The sequence below is a fragment of the Microtus pennsylvanicus genome, chromosome 15 (assembly GCF_037038515.1).
Source record: "Microtus pennsylvanicus isolate mMicPen1 chromosome 15, mMicPen1.hap1, whole genome shotgun sequence".
Classification (NCBI taxonomy): Eukaryota; Metazoa; Chordata; class Mammalia; order Rodentia; family Cricetidae; genus Microtus; species Microtus pennsylvanicus.
In genome coordinates this window covers 29,014,389-29,032,733 of record NC_134593.1, presented here as the reverse complement: position 1 = coordinate 29,032,733, position 18,345 = coordinate 29,014,389, and the positions used below count along the sequence as shown (strand labels likewise).

The 18,345-nt window shown below is 46.6% G+C and overlaps 1 protein-coding gene across 1 annotated transcript; it reads right to left on the bottom strand.

The window, feature by feature from the left end:
* Positions 1-1,545: 1,545 nt before the first annotated feature.
* On the bottom strand, positions 1,546-17,234 carry LOC142835719 (tumor necrosis factor receptor superfamily member 10B-like). Its single transcript, XM_075949428.1, has 8 exons — positions 16,944-17,234; positions 14,367-14,463; positions 12,757-12,867; positions 10,959-11,067; positions 9,858-10,063; positions 9,242-9,333; positions 3,477-3,552; positions 1,546-1,823 (listed from the first exon to the last, which is right to left on the bottom strand). The coding sequence occupies exons 1-8, from the start codon at positions 16,977-16,979 to the stop codon at positions 1,786-1,788; spliced, it is 765 nt and encodes a 254-aa protein (XP_075805543.1). The 5' UTR covers positions 16,980-17,234; the 3' UTR covers positions 1,546-1,785.
* Positions 17,235-18,345: the final 1,111 nt, after the last annotated feature.

The following is an 18,345-nucleotide window of genomic DNA, read 5'->3' as shown; positions in this document are numbered from 1 at the left end:
TCAGTCCAAGATCTCCCAAACCAAGGTTGACAGTCCGAGACTCCTTGGAGTGTCGCCGAGTCCACGTGGAAAGGTCAAAGAGGCTGGAGAAGGGTGTCCACTGGTGATGGTGGCAGCAGCGACAAATGGTGAAGAATGGAGCTTGCGAACACTGGCCGGCTACCTTCTTCTCCCTTTCATTCCGTTCATGCCCCTAGCCTGTGGAATGGTGCTACTCAATCTATGGCAAGCTCTTCTATCTCAGTTGCCCGTCTACATGTCAACCCTCTGGAAAGGCCCTTACAAACAAACCCAGTGTGGGCACTACAATCTCCTAGGCACCTCTCCATTTGGATTTCAAAAACTATGTTTGTTTGTTTCTTTATTTATTTATTTGGTGGTGTGCGTGAGCGTGTATGTATGTGTACGTGCATGTGTGTGCGTGCCTATGTGTGTATGTGTGTGCGTCCGTGTTTGTGTGTGTGCGTGTGTGTGTGCAGGTATTTGTGCGTGTTTGTGTGTATGTGTGCGTGCGTGTATGTGTGTGTGTGTGCGTGCGTGCATGTGTGTGTGTGTGCGCGCGTGCGTGTGTGTGCGTGTGTGTGTATGTGTGTGTATGTGTGTGTGTGTGCGCGTGTGTTTGTGCATGTATGTATGTGTGTGCATTCGTGCGTGCGTGCTCATGCCACATCATGAGCCAGAAGATAACTGGAAGGAATCTGTTCTCGCTTCCCATCATGTGGTTCCTGGGATAGAACTTAGGTCATCAGGCTCAGTGGCAAGCACCTTTATCTGCTGAGTCATCTCCCTGGCCCAGCACCTCTCAATCTAATCAAGATCATGGACCAGCCATTTCCATCAGTGTGGATACAGTTCCCAAGTCTCTACGCACTTGGTGACACCTACCTGTAAACATGTTAGTATTTATATATACCTATATAGTTGTCTGGTACCCAGAATGAAAAGACAAAAACAAACAGAAGTATAAAGTTGTAAAGTTTAAAAGATCGTTATACACACCTAGACAGATTAAGTATATGTAAAGAAGGGCTGGAACCCAAACTAAGGAGAATCCAGGCCATGAGACCAAACAAAAGTTGCTTCTCGGGGATCCCAGAGGCACTTGGAGCCAGGATGCTACTTATTCCCCAGCAAGTGGCAGAAACGGGGCGAGGAATGGGTCACCCCAGATAATGCTTTTTATGTTCCCTATGTGTCTAAACCAGCAAACTCAACTTGAGGAAGAGAGAAATCTGGATGCCTGGGAGTTAGAAGTTCAAGACAGGAACCAAGGCAGCCAGGATGCTGGAGATGCATTTTAGTGTTCAGATGCTTGCCTTGTGTTCATGCAGTTCTGGGTCTAGCTTCCAGTATGATATAATATAATATGATATAATAAATACAGATAAATAACAGATAAAAAACAGAAAAATTAAATTAAATTAAAATTAATTCCAGTAACATTAGGCCTGATACATCTTCTTTTCAGACAGGTTTCCACTCCATCCTGGCTGTTCTGAGTTCACCATATAGACCACTTGAACTCATAGAGATTCTCCTGCCTCTGTCTCCTCAGTGCGGGAGTGTCATCTTGCCTGGCTCCGCTGTAGCTTTTTGATAAATGAACTTTCCAGATTTCACTACGTTGTCTTTGATTGTGTCCAGGGCATACCTCTCTTCCACAGCTTTCAAGGCATCCAGAGATTGTTGATGGAAGCACTCTGACCTATCTGCTTGAGCCTCTTCAGCAGAATTTGATGCAAAGCTTCTCCTGGTGCCTGGGTTTTAGCCCTGATCACTTGAATCTCATTGTCTGTGAGGTCCATCTGACGCAGGAGGCTGTCCTAGGAGTTAATGGGCACAAGGGTCCGACAGAAATTGAAGATTAGCTTCAGGGATGGATGTCAGAAAACATGGGGAACAGGTAAACAGCAAGCCCCTCATAGACGGTGGAGGATCCTAAATCAGATCTAGAAGGCTCTCTTGCCATTACAGGAATGGTGTTGGAGTCTTACCACACCCAAAGCCAACCAAGAAGCTGGGTGCTTGAGAGATGGCTCAGCTGTTAAGAGTACTGATTGCTGTACCAGAGGACTTGGGTTTGATTCCCAATACCCACATGATGGCTCACAACCACCTGCAGCTATGGTTTCAGGAAATCTGACACATCTTCTGCCTCTTCAAGGTACTAGGCATGTAAGCAGTGCCTACACATCCATGCAGGCAAAACACCCATATATACAAAGTGAATTTTTTTAAAGATTTTTTTAAGTGTACCTTAAAAGAAGGAATCCTTTTGCCCAATAGCCCAGTAGCAAAGATGCACAGAGGTGTGGGTGTGCATGTGTGTGCATGCATGCGTGTGTGTGAAGGGTAGTACCATGTGGCATGAGTCCCAGAGGGACACAGTGGAGTGGGTGCATAGCATCTCCTGGAATGGAGGCTGTTTAGGCTGTATTCATGGTGAATGGGGTAGAGGGCAACCCTGTCCGCCTCAGCAGAAAGAACAGAGCGGAGAGACAGAGGACCGTTCCGTGCAAGCTGGCCTCCCTCACTGCTGCATCACTGCTACTAGATGGTCCAAAAGGATGACTGAAAACTCGAACCTGTAGCTGAGTACTGGAAACTCCCTTCTGGGGCTGGGATGATGTAACTGAAGTGTGTATGCCATGTGTCTCCCTCCATCCTGAGAATCACAAGGAGCAGGAACAGGAGTCACACTCGCTCCAGGAGTCACAAGGACATATTCTAACAGCCTTATTTAACCAGTGACAGGAGGCTTAGAGGTGTAGCTTATCTGGAAGAGTAGAGTATTTACCCAGTGTACTCAAACCCTGGCTTCGGTCTCACGCATTACAGTGCTGAGTGTGGGGGCCGAGAGAGCCCACTGGTTGAAGGTTCACACTGCTCGTGCAGAGGACCTAAGTTCTGTTCCCAGAGCCAATGGAAAACTAGCCAACTTACTAGCTAACTAATGAAATATGAAAGGAAACAAGTGCCATTTGATTAGACTCAATACATATAAAATTCATCAACTCGTTCGTGTAGTTGATATCTGAAACATGATTCATGAGATGGCTTCCATTAGTTTTGCATGATGTCTCTGAAGTCAGGTTTGTGATTTGTAGTAAAGCTCATCAAACCAAGTGTGGTCCTGCCAATAGCTTCTACTCTAAGGACCATGGGTATTAACACAGGCCAGTGCACCATTCTGGAGGACCTAGTGGGGACAGGAGTGGAGACTACAAGAGAGAAGGGAGGGATGATGGGACAGCAGAAGGACAAACAGATTCTAACAATACCATATGAGGTACTGGTCCCAGTGGAGACAGAAGGGAGGAGAGGGGGATTAATGGCCTCTAAGTCCAGTGGCAACAGTTTAGGCTTTGCGCCCATCATTAGTTATCTCGGCAGAGCACTGCCATGGGAATGACAGTTGGAATACTTGTCCTATTCCCTGGGCTGCTTGCTATTGTTGCCTCATACAAAACACTCACCATCAATTGGGTCGATTCCATTTGCCGGAACTAGAGACTCAGCTTCTGTTGGAGAATCCGGAGCTTCCTCGGATTCCTGTAAACATACAGCAGAGGCACCCTGGTCAGAGTCAGGAGACCTGGGGCCCAAACCTGATCCTGATTCCCAGACTTACAAGACTGCCCCTCTAAGATTAGCTTCCTGTCTCTGTTGCTTGAAGGTGCTTGATGTTGGTGGCCTAGTGTGGCATAAATGCTCACCTCAAGTGTTCTGTGACAAGTGGACACCCATATAAGCCTAGTCAAGACTGAGTAGTGCCCCATCCTCTGGGTATTCCCTTCGGGCCAACATCTCTGCCCCACGCTTCTTTTAAAAGCTCAGTTGGAGACTACAAAGAGAGCTTTGCAAAATCCAAGGTCAGGTTTGTCTCAAGGCCTTACAGGTGTTTTAATCAATAATATCAACACTTACATCAACTGTCTAAGTATGGAAATGAAAACATTAATAGCATGGGGCTGGCAAAGTATTTGGTACAACCGAATATGAAATTTGACCATTTAAGAGGTTTTTAAAATTTATGTTTATGTGGGTCTATGTGGATATCTGTCATGTGTATGAGAGAGGGAGCTGCGGAGGCCAGAAGAAGATGTTAGGTACTCTGGAAATAGAATTATAGGCAGTTGTGAGCCACACAGTGCAGGTGGTGGGAACTGAACCCAGGTCCTCTGAAGAGCAGCAAACACTTTCAACTGCTGAGTTAACTCTCCAGTCCCTAAATTTGGCTTTTAAAAAACAACTTGGAGCTGGGTAGTGGTAAAACATGCCTTTAATCCCATCACTGGGGAGGCAGAGGCAGGCAGATCTCTGTGAGTTCGAGGCCAGCCTGGTCTATAAGCGCTAGTTCCCAGACAGGCTCCAAAGCTAGAGAAACCCTGCCATGAAACAAACAAATAAACAAACAAGACCATCTTGGAACCAAAGAATACTGTTAATCCAAAGATGGGAGGAAAAAGATCACTGACCTAATTAAAGTAAGCTTTTTTATTTGTGTAAACAGGCTGCCTCATCCTAACACTGAGTTTGAGAGCTCAGCACTGGATGTGAGGGAGACAAAGCTTTACAGAAATCAGAGTAGGGGGTTTCCAAATGGGGGATTTGGCAGACAAAATAGGTGGGTTTATAGGGGCAGAACATGAGCATAACAAGTTAGTCCTACACGGACTCCTGAAACAAAGACACGGTTGTAAGCTGGGCATAACAAGGTAGTCATAACAACTGGTAGTCACAGGCGGTCATACAACCTTTTGAAACAGAGACATGATTACCATTCCTAGAACAGGCAGTACAGAGCCATTTGTAGTTGAGGTTACAGGTGGGGCATAGCCCAGTCCTTGTGAAACCGAGGTTTAATCATAAACCGGAATGAACCTAAAGACAACTTTACTGTAAGATGGCACAGAGGTTAAGACCAATGACTACTCTTCCAGATGTCCTGAGTTCAATTCCCAGCAAGCACATGGTGGCTCACAACCATCTGTAATGAGATCTGGTGCCTTCTTTTGGTGTGCAAGCATACACGCAGGCAGAACAGTATGTCATAATAAATATCTAAAATCTTTAAAAAAAATGGAGACAGACTGGTTCTTCAGAAACATCAATAATGAAGGAAATGTCTATATCAAACAGTCAGTGTCATTCACAACGGTAACACATTGGAAATCAACAGGTCCAACCAAGACCAAAACCATGCCCCTTTTTCTAACTACTGTTTTTCGTTTGTTTCGTTTTGTGGTGCTAGGGTTCAAACCCATAAAGCTCTACATGTAATGCACAGACTCTGCTCTAAGCCACACCCCATCCTCCTAATAACTCTCCAGAACACAGTGGGAGGGGGAAAACACACAACACAAACCAACCAAGAGGTAGGATCCTTAGGAGGGAGAAGGGAAAAAGTCACTGTTTTGGACGTCTCTATGTTTAAAAATCAAAGTTTAAATAATACTAAGAGATGAACATAACTTTGTGTGAATGTTTTAAAACAGAGTAGAAACAGTAAATTTCAAAATGGAACTAAGAGAATGGTGATGGTTTGAGTCAACGTGACACAGTCTAGAGCCCCCTGGGAAGAATCTTCATGAGGAATTGTCTAAACTTAGTTAACAAAAGTGGGAAGACCCACCCTCAACCAGGGCAGTACCACTTTACGAGTTGGGCTATGAGCTGGATGAAAACCAGGGGAGAGCTGAGTGTGAATATTCATCTACTGTACTCTGACTGTGGACAGAGTGCAGCTCCTTCTCCTGGGCACCTGCTGCTGTGACTTCCGGCGATGGCGGACTGTAACCTAGAGCTGTGAGCTGAAATAGGCCTTTTCTCTTTCTCAGGGTCACTCATCACAACAGGAAAAGACACTAAGACAAAGACCCAACTTATAAAGATGACAAAACAAACACACAGAACACAGCGCTGTCAAGAAATAGGATCACATGTCTCTAGAAAAACATAAAACTTAGCTATTTTAAGAAAAAAAATCTTGTCTAAAAATGTTGCCTCCTGTGATAAGAAAAAATATTGAATAAGAGGCTGAAGAGATGACTCAGCAGTTAATAGCACTTACTACCCTAAACAAGAACCAGAGTTCAGTCCCAGCATCTACATCAGGCACCTCACAAATGCCTGTAACTCCAGCTCCCGGATCCAATGCCCCCACTCTGGCTTCTGCAGGCACCATGGGTGCATAAATACATAAAGTAAATTGTTTTTAAAAATTGAGTATTTACAAGTTCTCAACACCTACTAGATTAGTTTTTATATTTAATTAAAATTTATTACCATGTGTTCGTGTATGTGCGTGTGTGCAGGTGCCTGTGTCCCACAGTGTACGTATAGAGGTCAGAGAACAACTCTTGGAAGCCAGTTCTCGCCTTCCACCTTACTGAGGGAAAATCTCTCTCATTTCTGCCATATTGCATATTTCAGGATAGCTAGCCCACGGGTTTCTGGGCTTCTCCGGTCTCCATCTCTAATCTTGCTGTATGAGTAACGAGGTTAGAGATCTGAACTAACATCTGGCTTTTTGTGGGTTCCACTGGTCAAATTTAGGGCATCAGGCTTTCGTGGCAGGTTCTTTTAGCCCTAAACAATCTTTTTCATGGCTCCTTTTAATATTTAAGACAAATTCAACACAAATTTCAATTATTGTTTTGGTCATGAAAAAAACCCTTATGAATGAATTCTAAATTGTATCTGGGTAAACTGACAAAGTTGGAAAAAATAAATATCTGCTTATTTTAATACATCAGAAAACTTCATGGGCCACTGACCATTGTGTGTATGTCTGTGAGTCTTTCATGTGATGATTTGGATGCAGTGTAAAAGCTGGAGAGATGGCTCAGCGGTTAAGAGCACTGCCTGCTCTTCCAAAGGTCCTAAGTTCAATTCCCACCCACCACATCATCTGTAATGAGGTCCGCTACCCTCTTCTGGCCTGCAGGCATACATGCAGATGGAATATTGTATACATAATAAATAAAAAAAATTAAGAGTTTAAAGAAAAGATCTGAAGCAAATGAAATTATGCTAATCTCTCAGTCGGATGAGGGGGCTGAGCAGAGCTCAGGATGGGGTGAGCTGTGTGGTCTTCTTAGTACTCACTGAGCCCCTTCCTGCAAGTTTGCATCCTGTCACTTAAGCGGAGGGGCTACTGGCTGTTTTCAAATGTATTTCCCTTCCTCTTTATAAAATAAAAGCTGAACAGAGTTGTAAAAGTGAAACAGACTGGTCCAGGAGGAAGGAAGCCACTGTCAAGACGGACATCTGACTCGTGAGTGGAGAGGGACCAGGGGAATGGGGGGCTCAATATTTAAATGGAATTGAAAGAGTCACATGGTGACTGGGAACAATATCACATCACAAGATAAACTCCATCCAGATGACACAGAAATATGTGAAAAGTGGAGGCAGCAGGGAAAAAAATCTCCCCAAGAAATCAGAGGCTCATCTTATTTTGGGGGAAGGGTTTGGGGAGCCTATGAGTAACGGGAAGCAAATGATCTGTTGATTTTAACAGTTCAAAATGAAATATTAGAACAAACTGAAGGATAAAAATTAGGAACATGGGGGCTGCGGAGATGGCTCAGTGAGTAAAGTGCTTGCCGCAGAAATATGAGGCCTGAGTCCCGATGCCTAATATGCCATGAAGCCAAGGCAGAGAGTTCCAGAGGATTAGACACCCTCTTATGACCCCTTATGCTCTGAAAACACACAGGGTGCACATACATATATTCGCGCAAATCGCTCATACACCTAACATAATATTTAAAAAGTTTATGTGGAGGGGTAGATGTGCATGGCTGCCTGCACTTATGATTCAAGCATCAGGAAGGTGAGGACCAGGGAATCCCTGAGGCCTGCTGACCTGCCACTTCAGCTAGTGAGTTCCAGATCCAGGGAAAGATCCTGTCTCAGAACATAGCGAGGTGAAGAAGAGAAGTGAGGAAAACATTTGACCAAGAACTCTGGCCTCCACATGCTAATGCCTACATACATGTATACACATACGAGCATACATGTGTAATATAAGAAACTAGAGACCTATTACCCACATGAGAGAAAATACTTACATAGGAAGCATTTTTTTCCTTAAAAAGTTCTTAATAACATTAGGATAACATATGTGAAAATGCTTAAAACTACTCTGGAGGCTCAGACAGAAGGGCAAAGCTGAGGCCAGCCTGGGCAACTTAGGGATCTATTGTCTCAATAAAACACTTTTGCAAAGTCACTGAGGGTGTAGCTCAGCCGTGAAGTTTAGCATGTGTAAGGCGCTAATATGTCAAACGAAAATCAAACCCAAGAACTTAGCCCCTCTTGGCCACAGTATCTGCTCCATGTCCATGTTGCCCCAGGCTCTGAGGACACAACATGGATAGCACAGATACTCAGCATATTCTTCAGAATGGCTCAGCCACCACACTTAGGCCATGTGCATCCTGTCCATTGTCACCCTGTCTCTACATCCCCTGGACCAGAGGATCTGATGACAACGGCCACGTTGTCAACAAACCAGCACTGTCTCCAGGGACTCCTATCCCAGCCATTGTCTGTCCAAAATATGCTCAAAAAGAGCGGACGGCCATTCTCTGCTGCTTAGGGGCGCAGCGTGACCATCTCCCTGAACTGCAGATCCTCCTGAGGGACCCAAGTGTGTGGAAATGGCTTTGAGAAGGGAAAGAAGCCACTCAGGAGCCCACACCCAAGGCCCTGTGCAGGGTCCCACCCATCTCAGTGCGGCCATGATCTGCTGCTGGATATTCGTGCTCTTACTACCGTGCCAAGGAGGTCACATTCCCGCCTGACCCCATCCGCAGAAGCAGACAGAGTTGCAACATGGTCTGAGGCCTGTGGAAGCTCAAAATAGCCACCTGCGTGAAAGAGGACTCTGAGCCTCAATCACTTTAGTGAGCCAGGACAGCAACCCAGGACAGGTGGAGATGTACCCTTCTCCTTGAGCTGTGCAGCCCCTCAATCACCCTGTTTCTCAGGGCTGGGGAGATGGCTCAGTGGTTAAGAGCACTGGCAGCTCTTCCAGAGGACCTGGGATTGATTCCCAGAACTCAACTGGCTGTAAACTTTAGTTCAAGAGGATTCAATGTCCTCTTTTTGCCTCCATGATCAGCAGGCATGCATGTGACACACAGACATGCATGTAGATAAACACTCATATGCATAAAATTAAAAATGAAAATTAAAAAAAAAAAACTCTGCTTCTCAGCAGAGCTACAACCTCTGTGGCCTTCATTGCAGGAGAGTCATTTTCCGGGTTGGATGTCCGCAGTTCCGTGAGAGGCACAGAATTTTCAGAGTGCTGTTCACGGCCTAGAAGAAAAGGAGGTTGCCATAGTGAGTGGGCAGGGGAATCTAGGCCTTTTTTATTTTTTAATCTGAGTAGAGTGAGCAAGACATTCCAACACTGGATTGGGAGGGGTCATTCTTGCTTGGGGCTACCCTCAGGCCAAGGAGGCAGCTGGGGAGAAACTGAAGGGAAATAACACACACACACACACACACACACACACACACAATCTCTGGTTCTGCAGTAACCAGAGCTGTCCCTGGAACTCTCCTGTCCTGACCTTTATCCTCAGTTGAGGAGTTAATGTCTACTCTCTCAGATTCGTTTAAAAGAGCAAGGGAACCATCAATGAGATAGACTGGTAAGATTCCGGGCTTTTGTGGTTTGGGGGAAGTGGGAGATGGTATATCAATTGCAGGAGCAAAAGAGCAGTCTAGGCTTCAAGGAAAATGGAGTTCAGGACACAGGGAGGGCAATTCTGAAGGAGAAGAGCAGGTAGAGAGACTTAGATTTGGTGTCCAATGGACCCACCACAGCCAACACTCACCTGGATAGGCTCTTTTCACCAACTGCAATGTTCGCCCCCATGTCCCAGATTTCCAGACAACTACACATGCAAGAAAAAGCAGCAGCAGCAGCCCCGCCACTATGAGCCCTATGATGAGGCCTAAGTTGAGTTGAGAGTCTTTTGGGACACAAATCCGGTTTGTTTTCGGGGTACAGGAAGTCTTTTCAGATTCTTCAACGGTGCACCTGGGCACAACAAGGAACAATAAGATTCTGTGAGAAAGCTGCTGGTCAGACGTGGTGAAGGGGAGCCACCCACTCTGCCCAGTGTCCCAGAGATGGTAGTAAAGGAAGGACAGGCTCCAAATTTGTCCCTACATCCGGAAACACAGTGTAGTCTTTGGGGGAACTTTCTGTAGGCATGGTGGCAACCTTTCTGCCTTTTCTGCAGAGTTTGTGCTGAGCGGCTCTGGGCCACAGGGAGATCCTAAATTAAGAAAGGGCCTGTGTGGTCACCGCTGAGCCATGTCCCTTTATCAGCCTTCAATAAGCAGACCTTTGTACCAGGTAGTCAGGGAAGAGTAAATGAATTATTTTCCCTCAAACTCCTGAAGTTGAGACAAGGGTTACTGAGAGGACAGGGTCCTGGGGGTGAGGCTAGCTGAGTGGGCTCAGGTGCCTCTGAGAACCCCTGAGGAGGCCACACACACAGAGCCTCATTATGTGTTTTTAAGGGCTTGCAGCACCTCCGTCTTCCTGGGCATCTCAAGAATTCTGAGGTGGTGTAAATAAATACAAGCCAGGCTGTATGCTACTCACTCTCTTCCTATATTCTATGGAGAGGAGACAAATTATCTGGCCAAGGGAAAAGAACGGGTGGAAAATTGAAGGGATTTGTGGTGGGGGACAGGAACACGGAGAGATTTACTGTTGGATGTGGAGAGACCACAGCGGGCTCAGAAGACCCCAAATGTTTGGGGATACCGCTGTCAGGGGGGCACAGGGCCACTATAATGCGGGAATCCTAACACCTTGTAGCGTGGGTTCTCCATGGAGCCGGAAGGAAAGAAAAGGATACAAGGAAGCTTGAGCTTTCTGGGGTTTCCTGGGCTTGTAAAAGTTCCAGGGCCCAGTGACTTACTCGAAGCACTTCTGGCAGAACTCAGGAGAGTTTTCATCTTTAAAGGTGCCTGGTTTGCACTGACACTTGGTGTCCTGGGTGGAGTTGCATCTCGCTATTTCATCTTCACCTGTAAGAGTTTGAGGGATGAGGTTTCTTGGTTATCATGGTAACACTTCCTTCTGACACAGTTCCTTCTGTTTCAGCTCCACTGAACATAGGAAGTAATAATGAGGACCTGTTCCTATTACACCACAGCCAGGGCATGCAGACAATGGCTCCCAGAAGCATATTTGAGTACTCAGAGTTAAACCAAAGGAACACCATTCATGACCTCATGCATCGGATTTGGGAGGAATGTTCATTTAGATCATCAGGACAGGAGCAAGGGATGTACAGAGGGCACTCTTCCAGCTCCTGAAAACAGGAGAAGTTTGAAGAAGCAGGGATGGAGTGCTCACACCTACCAAGAGCTCAGAACCTAGAAGAGGAGAGCCTAGTCTAGAGCCAGCTGGGAACCCAGCAGGCCCCCACTCAGCCATTCCTTTCTTTGTTACAGACTAAGATGGTTAAGCTCCTTTGTTATTTGATAAGATCTAGGATCAGCTGGGAGACAGCCTCTGGGCGTGTCTGTGGAGATATTATCTTGGTTACACTAATTAGGTGGGAAGATTCCTACACACTGGGAGCTACCATTCTTGGACTAGGTTCCTGAACTATATAAACAGGAGAAAGTGATCTGAGCACACATATCTATTATTATGAAAACTGGAGTTGAGCAGCTGCTTCAATCTCCTGCCCACTTTGACCTCACTGCAATGATGGATGGATGAACTGTGGGCCAGTTCAACCCTCTCTTCCTTTGGCTTTTGACAGAGCTTTTGTCTCAGCAAACAGGAAACGAAACTAAAACAATAGCCTAAGACCTCCACACTTTAGCAGGCCCACAGCAGGAAAGATGAAAACCCGTTGAAGTTTCTGTGGAAGGTTCTAGAAGGAGTGGTCTCAGGTCTCAGAGGACTGGAAAGCAGCCAATATTACGAAAAAAGCTGATGCATCCCTAGGGCAAGGATACATCATAACACATCACTCATAGCTGGAGACTGACCACAGGGACAGTGGGGAGACTCTCTGTGGCTCTTTTCCTTTTGAAGCGGGTGTTACATCCCATGACCCACACTTTTGACTTCAACTTCTAGAAAATGCAAAGCAGGGGACTACCATGGTAACTCAAGATTTTTCTACTGGGCAGCAAACCCATTGCAGAGTTGAAGGGACTCATGCTGGACCCAGAATGGGATGAATGCCCTATTCCAAATATGCAGGGCTCTTTCCTCCTCAGCGCTGGAACTCTGGCTGAGATCTCCCTGGTCCACTTAAAATCCTGTATCTATCCTTCAAGGTCCATTTCTAACATCGTGTGCCCTGTGGAGCCCCACCACTCCTCAGGACAAGTCCTGGCGCAGCCTGCACCAGGGCGCTTCCTGTTCGCCAAGTTATATGTAGTGAGTGGTGCCGCAGTGGCAGCTGCCCCATAATGCATCTGGGGGTACCAGGCCCTGCTCTCCACAGTGGCAGATTAGTTTCTACTTTATTCTCCACTGATGGTCCCAACGATTCCTAAAACACAGCACAAATTAATTATCCAGGGTTTTTGGTTTTTTATTTTTAATTTTTGTCCCATTGAATTATGGACAGGTGGAGAACACGGTGGGATAAAGAGCAAATTGGGCTGGAATTGAGATTTCTGAGTCCACAGCAGTTGTGAGTCCCACCTCCCCAGACCGCACTTTTGGGAAATAGCCCCTTTGTTCTGTACCTGCCGGACAGATGCTGCACTTTATGCACGAAGGCAGACTGTTGGCGTGGCTGGTATACTCTATACCTTCCATGCAGGGCACGCAACCATCCTCATCTGACAGGTAGGACCCTGAGGAGGGAAAGAAAGATGGTGAAGGGAACTTCAGGACTTCCGGAGCTGCAGGGAAGACCTGTGTCCTAGGTAGACAGACCTGGGAAGTTGGGGTCGCAATTGAGAAATTTGACTGTGGGCTTGTCTACAGAGCATTTTCTCTGCCCACCCCGCCCTGCCTATGCTGCCACAAGACAGATGTTCACAGTTTCAGGGCTCTCTCACCTGCACCTGCCCAACAGGTTGGCTCTATTGTGCTGCCCGGGCAAGGTCCAAGGCCTGGAGGCAGCTTGGCAGCTTCTTTAGGAAGCTTACCTCTGCAGTGGTGCTCACGGGCATAGGGAGCAGCCAGAGCCTGCAAGGTTGTAATGAATGGGGCCACTCTAAAGAGATACTTGTGACCTCTACCTTAGACTATACAACTATTGAGACACCGCGGTCCAACAAACTGAAAATCTTGTACTGGGGAAAGAAGAAGGATGAAACCCATGGCTGGGTGGAGACAGGAACTTGGAAGGAAAGAGATTTGCAACTTGTCAGACCACCTTGCAGGACTGAATGGGGCCAAAACAGGAATGGGTCAATAATTCTGGTAGTTGGAGAGATGGCTCAGTGGTTAAGAGCACTGGTTGCTCTTCCAGAGGAGCCAGGTTCAATTCCCAGCACCTACATGGCAGCTCACAGCTGTGTGTAACTCCAGTTCCAGGGGATTTGGCACCCTTGCATAGAGATACATTCAGGCAAAAACACCAATGTACATAAAAATAAACAAATCATTAAAAAATATGAAAATAAAGTAACATAAAACTTAATCCTAGACTTCATGGCAAAGATGGGTGGGGGGGTCACATAGATCCTCTGTCTGTTTCCACTATGGCCACAATGGAAAAATCTCCTTTCTTCTAACTTCCGGTATCAATCAATGACTCTTTTGATTGGCAAAATTACTGAGGATGATGGTAGAGCCTGCCTTGCTAGGACTTCCAGAACTCAGACTCCGACCTTGATAATTCCGGTATAGGACCAGGCTGGGAGCCACCTAAGGTTCCAAGGAAAGTTAAGATGTGTGAAGAGAATGCGAACACAGCTGGTTTGTACGGTTCCATGACTGTAGCATCCCCAGAAATCACACAGTGCAATGAGTGGACAGTAACTGAGTAGCAGAGCTGGGGCTCCAGGTCTATGGTAATGTGCTCATCTGGCATCAGTGAGGCCCTGGGTTAGATAGAGAAGAAAAAAGAAAGGAAAGAAAGAAAAGAGAAAGGCACTGGATAGCCCAATATAAAAGGGAAACTGGACCCTTACCTGATACTGCATATAAACACCTAAATAGAAGCATAGAAATTCCCAAACTCATAGAAAACATGAAGATAAATCTTCATGACCTTGGATTTAGAAAATATCAATATCTATGGCATAAAGGAAATCGGAACTGAAAAGACCAGAAGACTGAAAGAATATGGAGCTGTGGAGGGGAGGGGTCATGGCCAAAGACTGGCAATCAATCTAGAATGCACCTGGTTGACATTTTCCTTCTGATGAGCTCTGCTGCACATTCTGGAGGTCAGCTGGGTGATGACGGACTGACTTGGCTAGCACTCCGCAGAAGATGCTCTGTAGAAACAAAGAAGGAACTGCCTTTAGTGGCTGCGGTCCTCACCAACAAGGGGCCATCTCACATTCCCTTCCCTCCAGCTTGTAAAAGTACATGGATCTCAGGCCTCCCTCCCTTCTAAACTGTCCAGTACTTCTGTGTTCCTATTCCTCTTTTTTCCTTGTAGCTGCCCAAGTCCTAGAAACTTGAACTCCTCTTCTCTCTTTTATTCTTTCCTGTTGAAACAAGTTAAGTTTGTATTTGTATAGTAGAAAATTAGAGCAAAGCCTTTAAAAATTACATTTTGTCAACTAGAAATGACACGCATCCTCTAATATACTGTCTTGTTTCCCATGTAACTACTTAATCATATGAGTGACTCTTCTCTCTCTCTCTCTCTCTCTCTCTCTCTCTCTCTCTCTCACACACACACACACACACACACACACACACACACACACACGGGGGGGGGGAAGGGGGGAAGAGAGAGGTTTTTAAAATGCAGTTAAGAACCGAGGAGATGGTTCAGCAGATAATACACTTGCCACACAAACATGAGGACCTGGACTCAGATTCCCAAAACTCATATAAAGCCAAGCAACAATGGCACCCATCTGAAATCCCAGGGTTCCTGGCTCTAAATGGGAGGAGGAGATGGAGAACCCCTAGAAGCTCATGGGACAGCAAGCAGCATACTCAATGGAGAACAAGAGAGATCCTGCCTCAAAGAGGTAGGTAAGGGCTGACACGGGAGGCTGCCCTCACACAAACTCATTGAATGTGCACACACACTGAGGCTTTTTTAAAATTGATTTTTATTGAGCTCTACTATTTTCTCTGCTCCCCTCCCTGTTTCTGCCCTTCCCTTCAACCCTCCCCCAGGATCCCCATGCTCCCAATTTACTCAGGAGATCTTGTCTTTTTCTACTTCCCATGTAGATTATATCTATGCAAGTCTCTCTTAGGGTCCTCATTGTTGTCTAAGTTCTCTGGGATTGTGGTTTGTAGGCTGGTTTTCTTTGCTTTATGTTTAAAAAACACCTATGAGTGAGTACATGTGATAATTGTCTTTCTGTGTCTGGGTTACCTCACTCAAAATAATGTTTTCTAGCTCCATCCATTTTCCTGGAAAATTCAAGATGTCGTTATTTTTTTCTGCTCACAGAGAGTTTTTTAAAAATGCATTTACGTATACATACATCTACATCTAGGCCAGCATTCACATTGTCATGTAAACAAATCCAGAATTCTTTTCATCTTGCAAAACTGAAAGTCGGTACCCGTTAAAATAGCAAACCGCTTGCTCCTTCATCCACATTTCCATGCTGGCAACCATTGCTCTGCTTCTCTTCTCCTTCCTTCCTTCCTTCCCTCCGTCCTTCCTTCCTTCCTTTTCTTTTCCAAGTAGCTAAAAAAGTAGCACCAAAAGTAGCTGAAGAGTACAGAAGACATGGTTCTTACGCAGGGCTGCCTGGCACTAAGCGAACATGTCCTAACCTTGGTTCCTACTTTTATTCTTTTTTCAGACATAGGCATGTTCCACCTCAACAGTGAAGTATTAAAACAGAAGGTGGAGCACTGTAACCAGCCTCGCAACAATGAATATAAATGTGTGTGTGTCTAAAGAGACACTGTGTGACTCTCTGACAATTAGAAATTAGAATTGGTGGACTCCAAGGAACTGGAATTCCCCTCAGTAATCTCGTGCTAGCAGACAGCAAAAGCCCAGATTCTTGCCCTACGGGCCCTTTTACTCCTTTTAAATCAATAAATTGCTGAGCCAAATAAACAATGGTGTCACACTGTAAATGAGCTCGCACGTTCTTGCAGCTAAAGTCAAAATCAGGCACTTTTCTCTCCTAGCCTTGAGAAGAGAGGTGTCAGAGGCCCGCTCCAGCAGCTAGGCAGGGTCAACCCTCCAGCCAGTTTCTAAATTCTTTCTGCCCCGTGGGTTCTGCAGGATAACCGGGTTCTTTTCCCCTACCCCAGCTAGTCCCAGGTATGGTGCTCTGGTGAGTTTCACTGAGTTGGCTGGGTCCTTTCTTCCCACCTCTCTGCGCCGCCCCCCCACCCCCGCCCGCCTTGGTCTTTCTCCCCTCCGCCTGGGCCCAGTCTCCCACCTAACATCAGATCCTTCCTTCCACCTTTGGGTTCCCTCACTTACCATCCTCCCCCCAGCGGAGCGCAGCCTTGTCATATCCTCCCCAATCAAGAGTCCTCCGCCCACCTCTTCCACACCCTGCCTGACCCCATCTTGGGGTTCCCCACCGCCACCCAACCATCGGACCTTCCACCTTTCACCGTCGAGTTCTCATTCCTCCACAGTGGTGTCCCCCAAAAATGTCAGACCTCCTTCCACCCGGCGCGCCCATAGGGCACGTGCGCTCCAGATGCAGGCACTTTGCGCAGTTCACTGCTTCCTGCTCTGGGACCCGGCATGGCGCTCTCAGCGGGCATGGCGCTCTCAGCGGGCGCGGCGCTCTCCCCGGGCGATACTCACCAGTAGCAGGACGGCGGCGGCTGGTAACTTGCGCATCTTTGGGACCCTAGGCCGAGGTCTGCGACCCGGGAGTGGCCTGAGACCTGGGCTGCGACCTGCCCAGGCCGCAGAGGCTGAAAGCGCAGCTTAAAGGAGACTTCTTGGAGTAAGGGTTGCGCTGATTCTGGATCCCGCGGCTTCTCAAAATCCAGGAAGAGCTGTTTCCTCAGCTCAGAAAAGTTCTCTGAATTCCCGTCCTACAGCATCCTACTTGGGGGGACCTGTCTGCTCGAGCTCCTCGGTTAATGGAAAACTTTCTAGAAGTTTTGTGGGAGGAGCTAAAATCATCCAATTCCTTTCCTGAAGCCCAGGAGCACAGCTGTGAGTCACCACCTTTTTTTTTTTTTAAGTATCATGGTATTTTTATTGTAGTTTTCAAGTCATGGATATGTCCACGATTATAAAACCTCATAATACTCAATAGTTTGCCTGCCCTTCATACTCTGCCTAATACTATGACTGTCACCCTAGTAACAGAAGATAAATCTGTGCTGCTATACCGTTTAGAACACTATTTGTACCACCAAGGAAAGCCTGAGTTCACTGGCCACCTGCCCCATGCTGCCTGCAGACGAGCTGCTCACACTGGACAACATAGAGCTGGTGGCAGGAACACCTGCCTGCGCCCTCCGTGTCCAACTGCTCAGTTAGAAGACATTTGAGTTCCAGCCTCTGCCCCTGGAGGAGCTGACTCAGAAGGTGGCTACTATGGTCAGGCCTCTTCCTCCTCCTTTCTTCTACCTTTTCTTCCTCCTCTTCTTTCTTCCTCCTTCTCCTCTTCTTGAATTTGTTTTATATATATATATATATATATATATATATGTGTAGGGATAAGTCCCACCCCTTAAGAGGCGTGTTCGCCTCGGGCTAATGTCTGCCTATAAATTTGGCGAGCATGCTCCGAGCTGTCTCTTCTACTTCCTGGTCCCTGCAGGCGGATCTCTGTGAGTTCGAGACCAGCCTGGTCTACTAGAGCTAGTTCCAGGACAGGCTCCAAAACCACAGAGAAACCCTGTCTCTGCCTCCCGAGGGACCAGGAAGTAGAAGAGACAGCTCGGAGCATGCTCGACGAATTTATAGGCAGACATTAACCCGAGGCGAACACGCCTCTTAAGGGGTGGGACTTATCCCCACACATATATAGTTCCTATGCTGTCAGGCTATACCAGAGAACCCAGAACAGGAAATAATAGACTAGATGCTATTGCTGGGCCCTGGTGATGCACTTCAATGCTAGCACAAGCAAACGCAGGTAGACCTCTTGAGTCTGAGGTCAGCTTGGTCTACAGAGTCAGTTCCAGGACAGCCAGGACTACAAGGAGAAACCCTGTCTCAAAACCACACACACACAGACACACACAAC

Excerpts from the sequence above, each read along its gene's own strand:
- LOC142835719 (XM_075949428.1), bottom strand. The coding sequence starts at position 16,979 with ATGCGCAAGTTACCAGCCGCCGCCGTCCTGCTACTG. Across the intron at positions 14,464-16,943 it reads CCGCCGCCGTCCTGCTACTG|AGCATCTTCTGCGGAGTGCT; the intron begins GTGAGTATCGCC and ends TTGTTTCTACAG. Across the intron at positions 9,334-9,857 it reads GGTGAAAAGAGCCTATCCAG|GCCGTGAACAGCACTCTGAA; the intron begins GTGAGTGTTGGC and ends CTTTTCTTCTAG.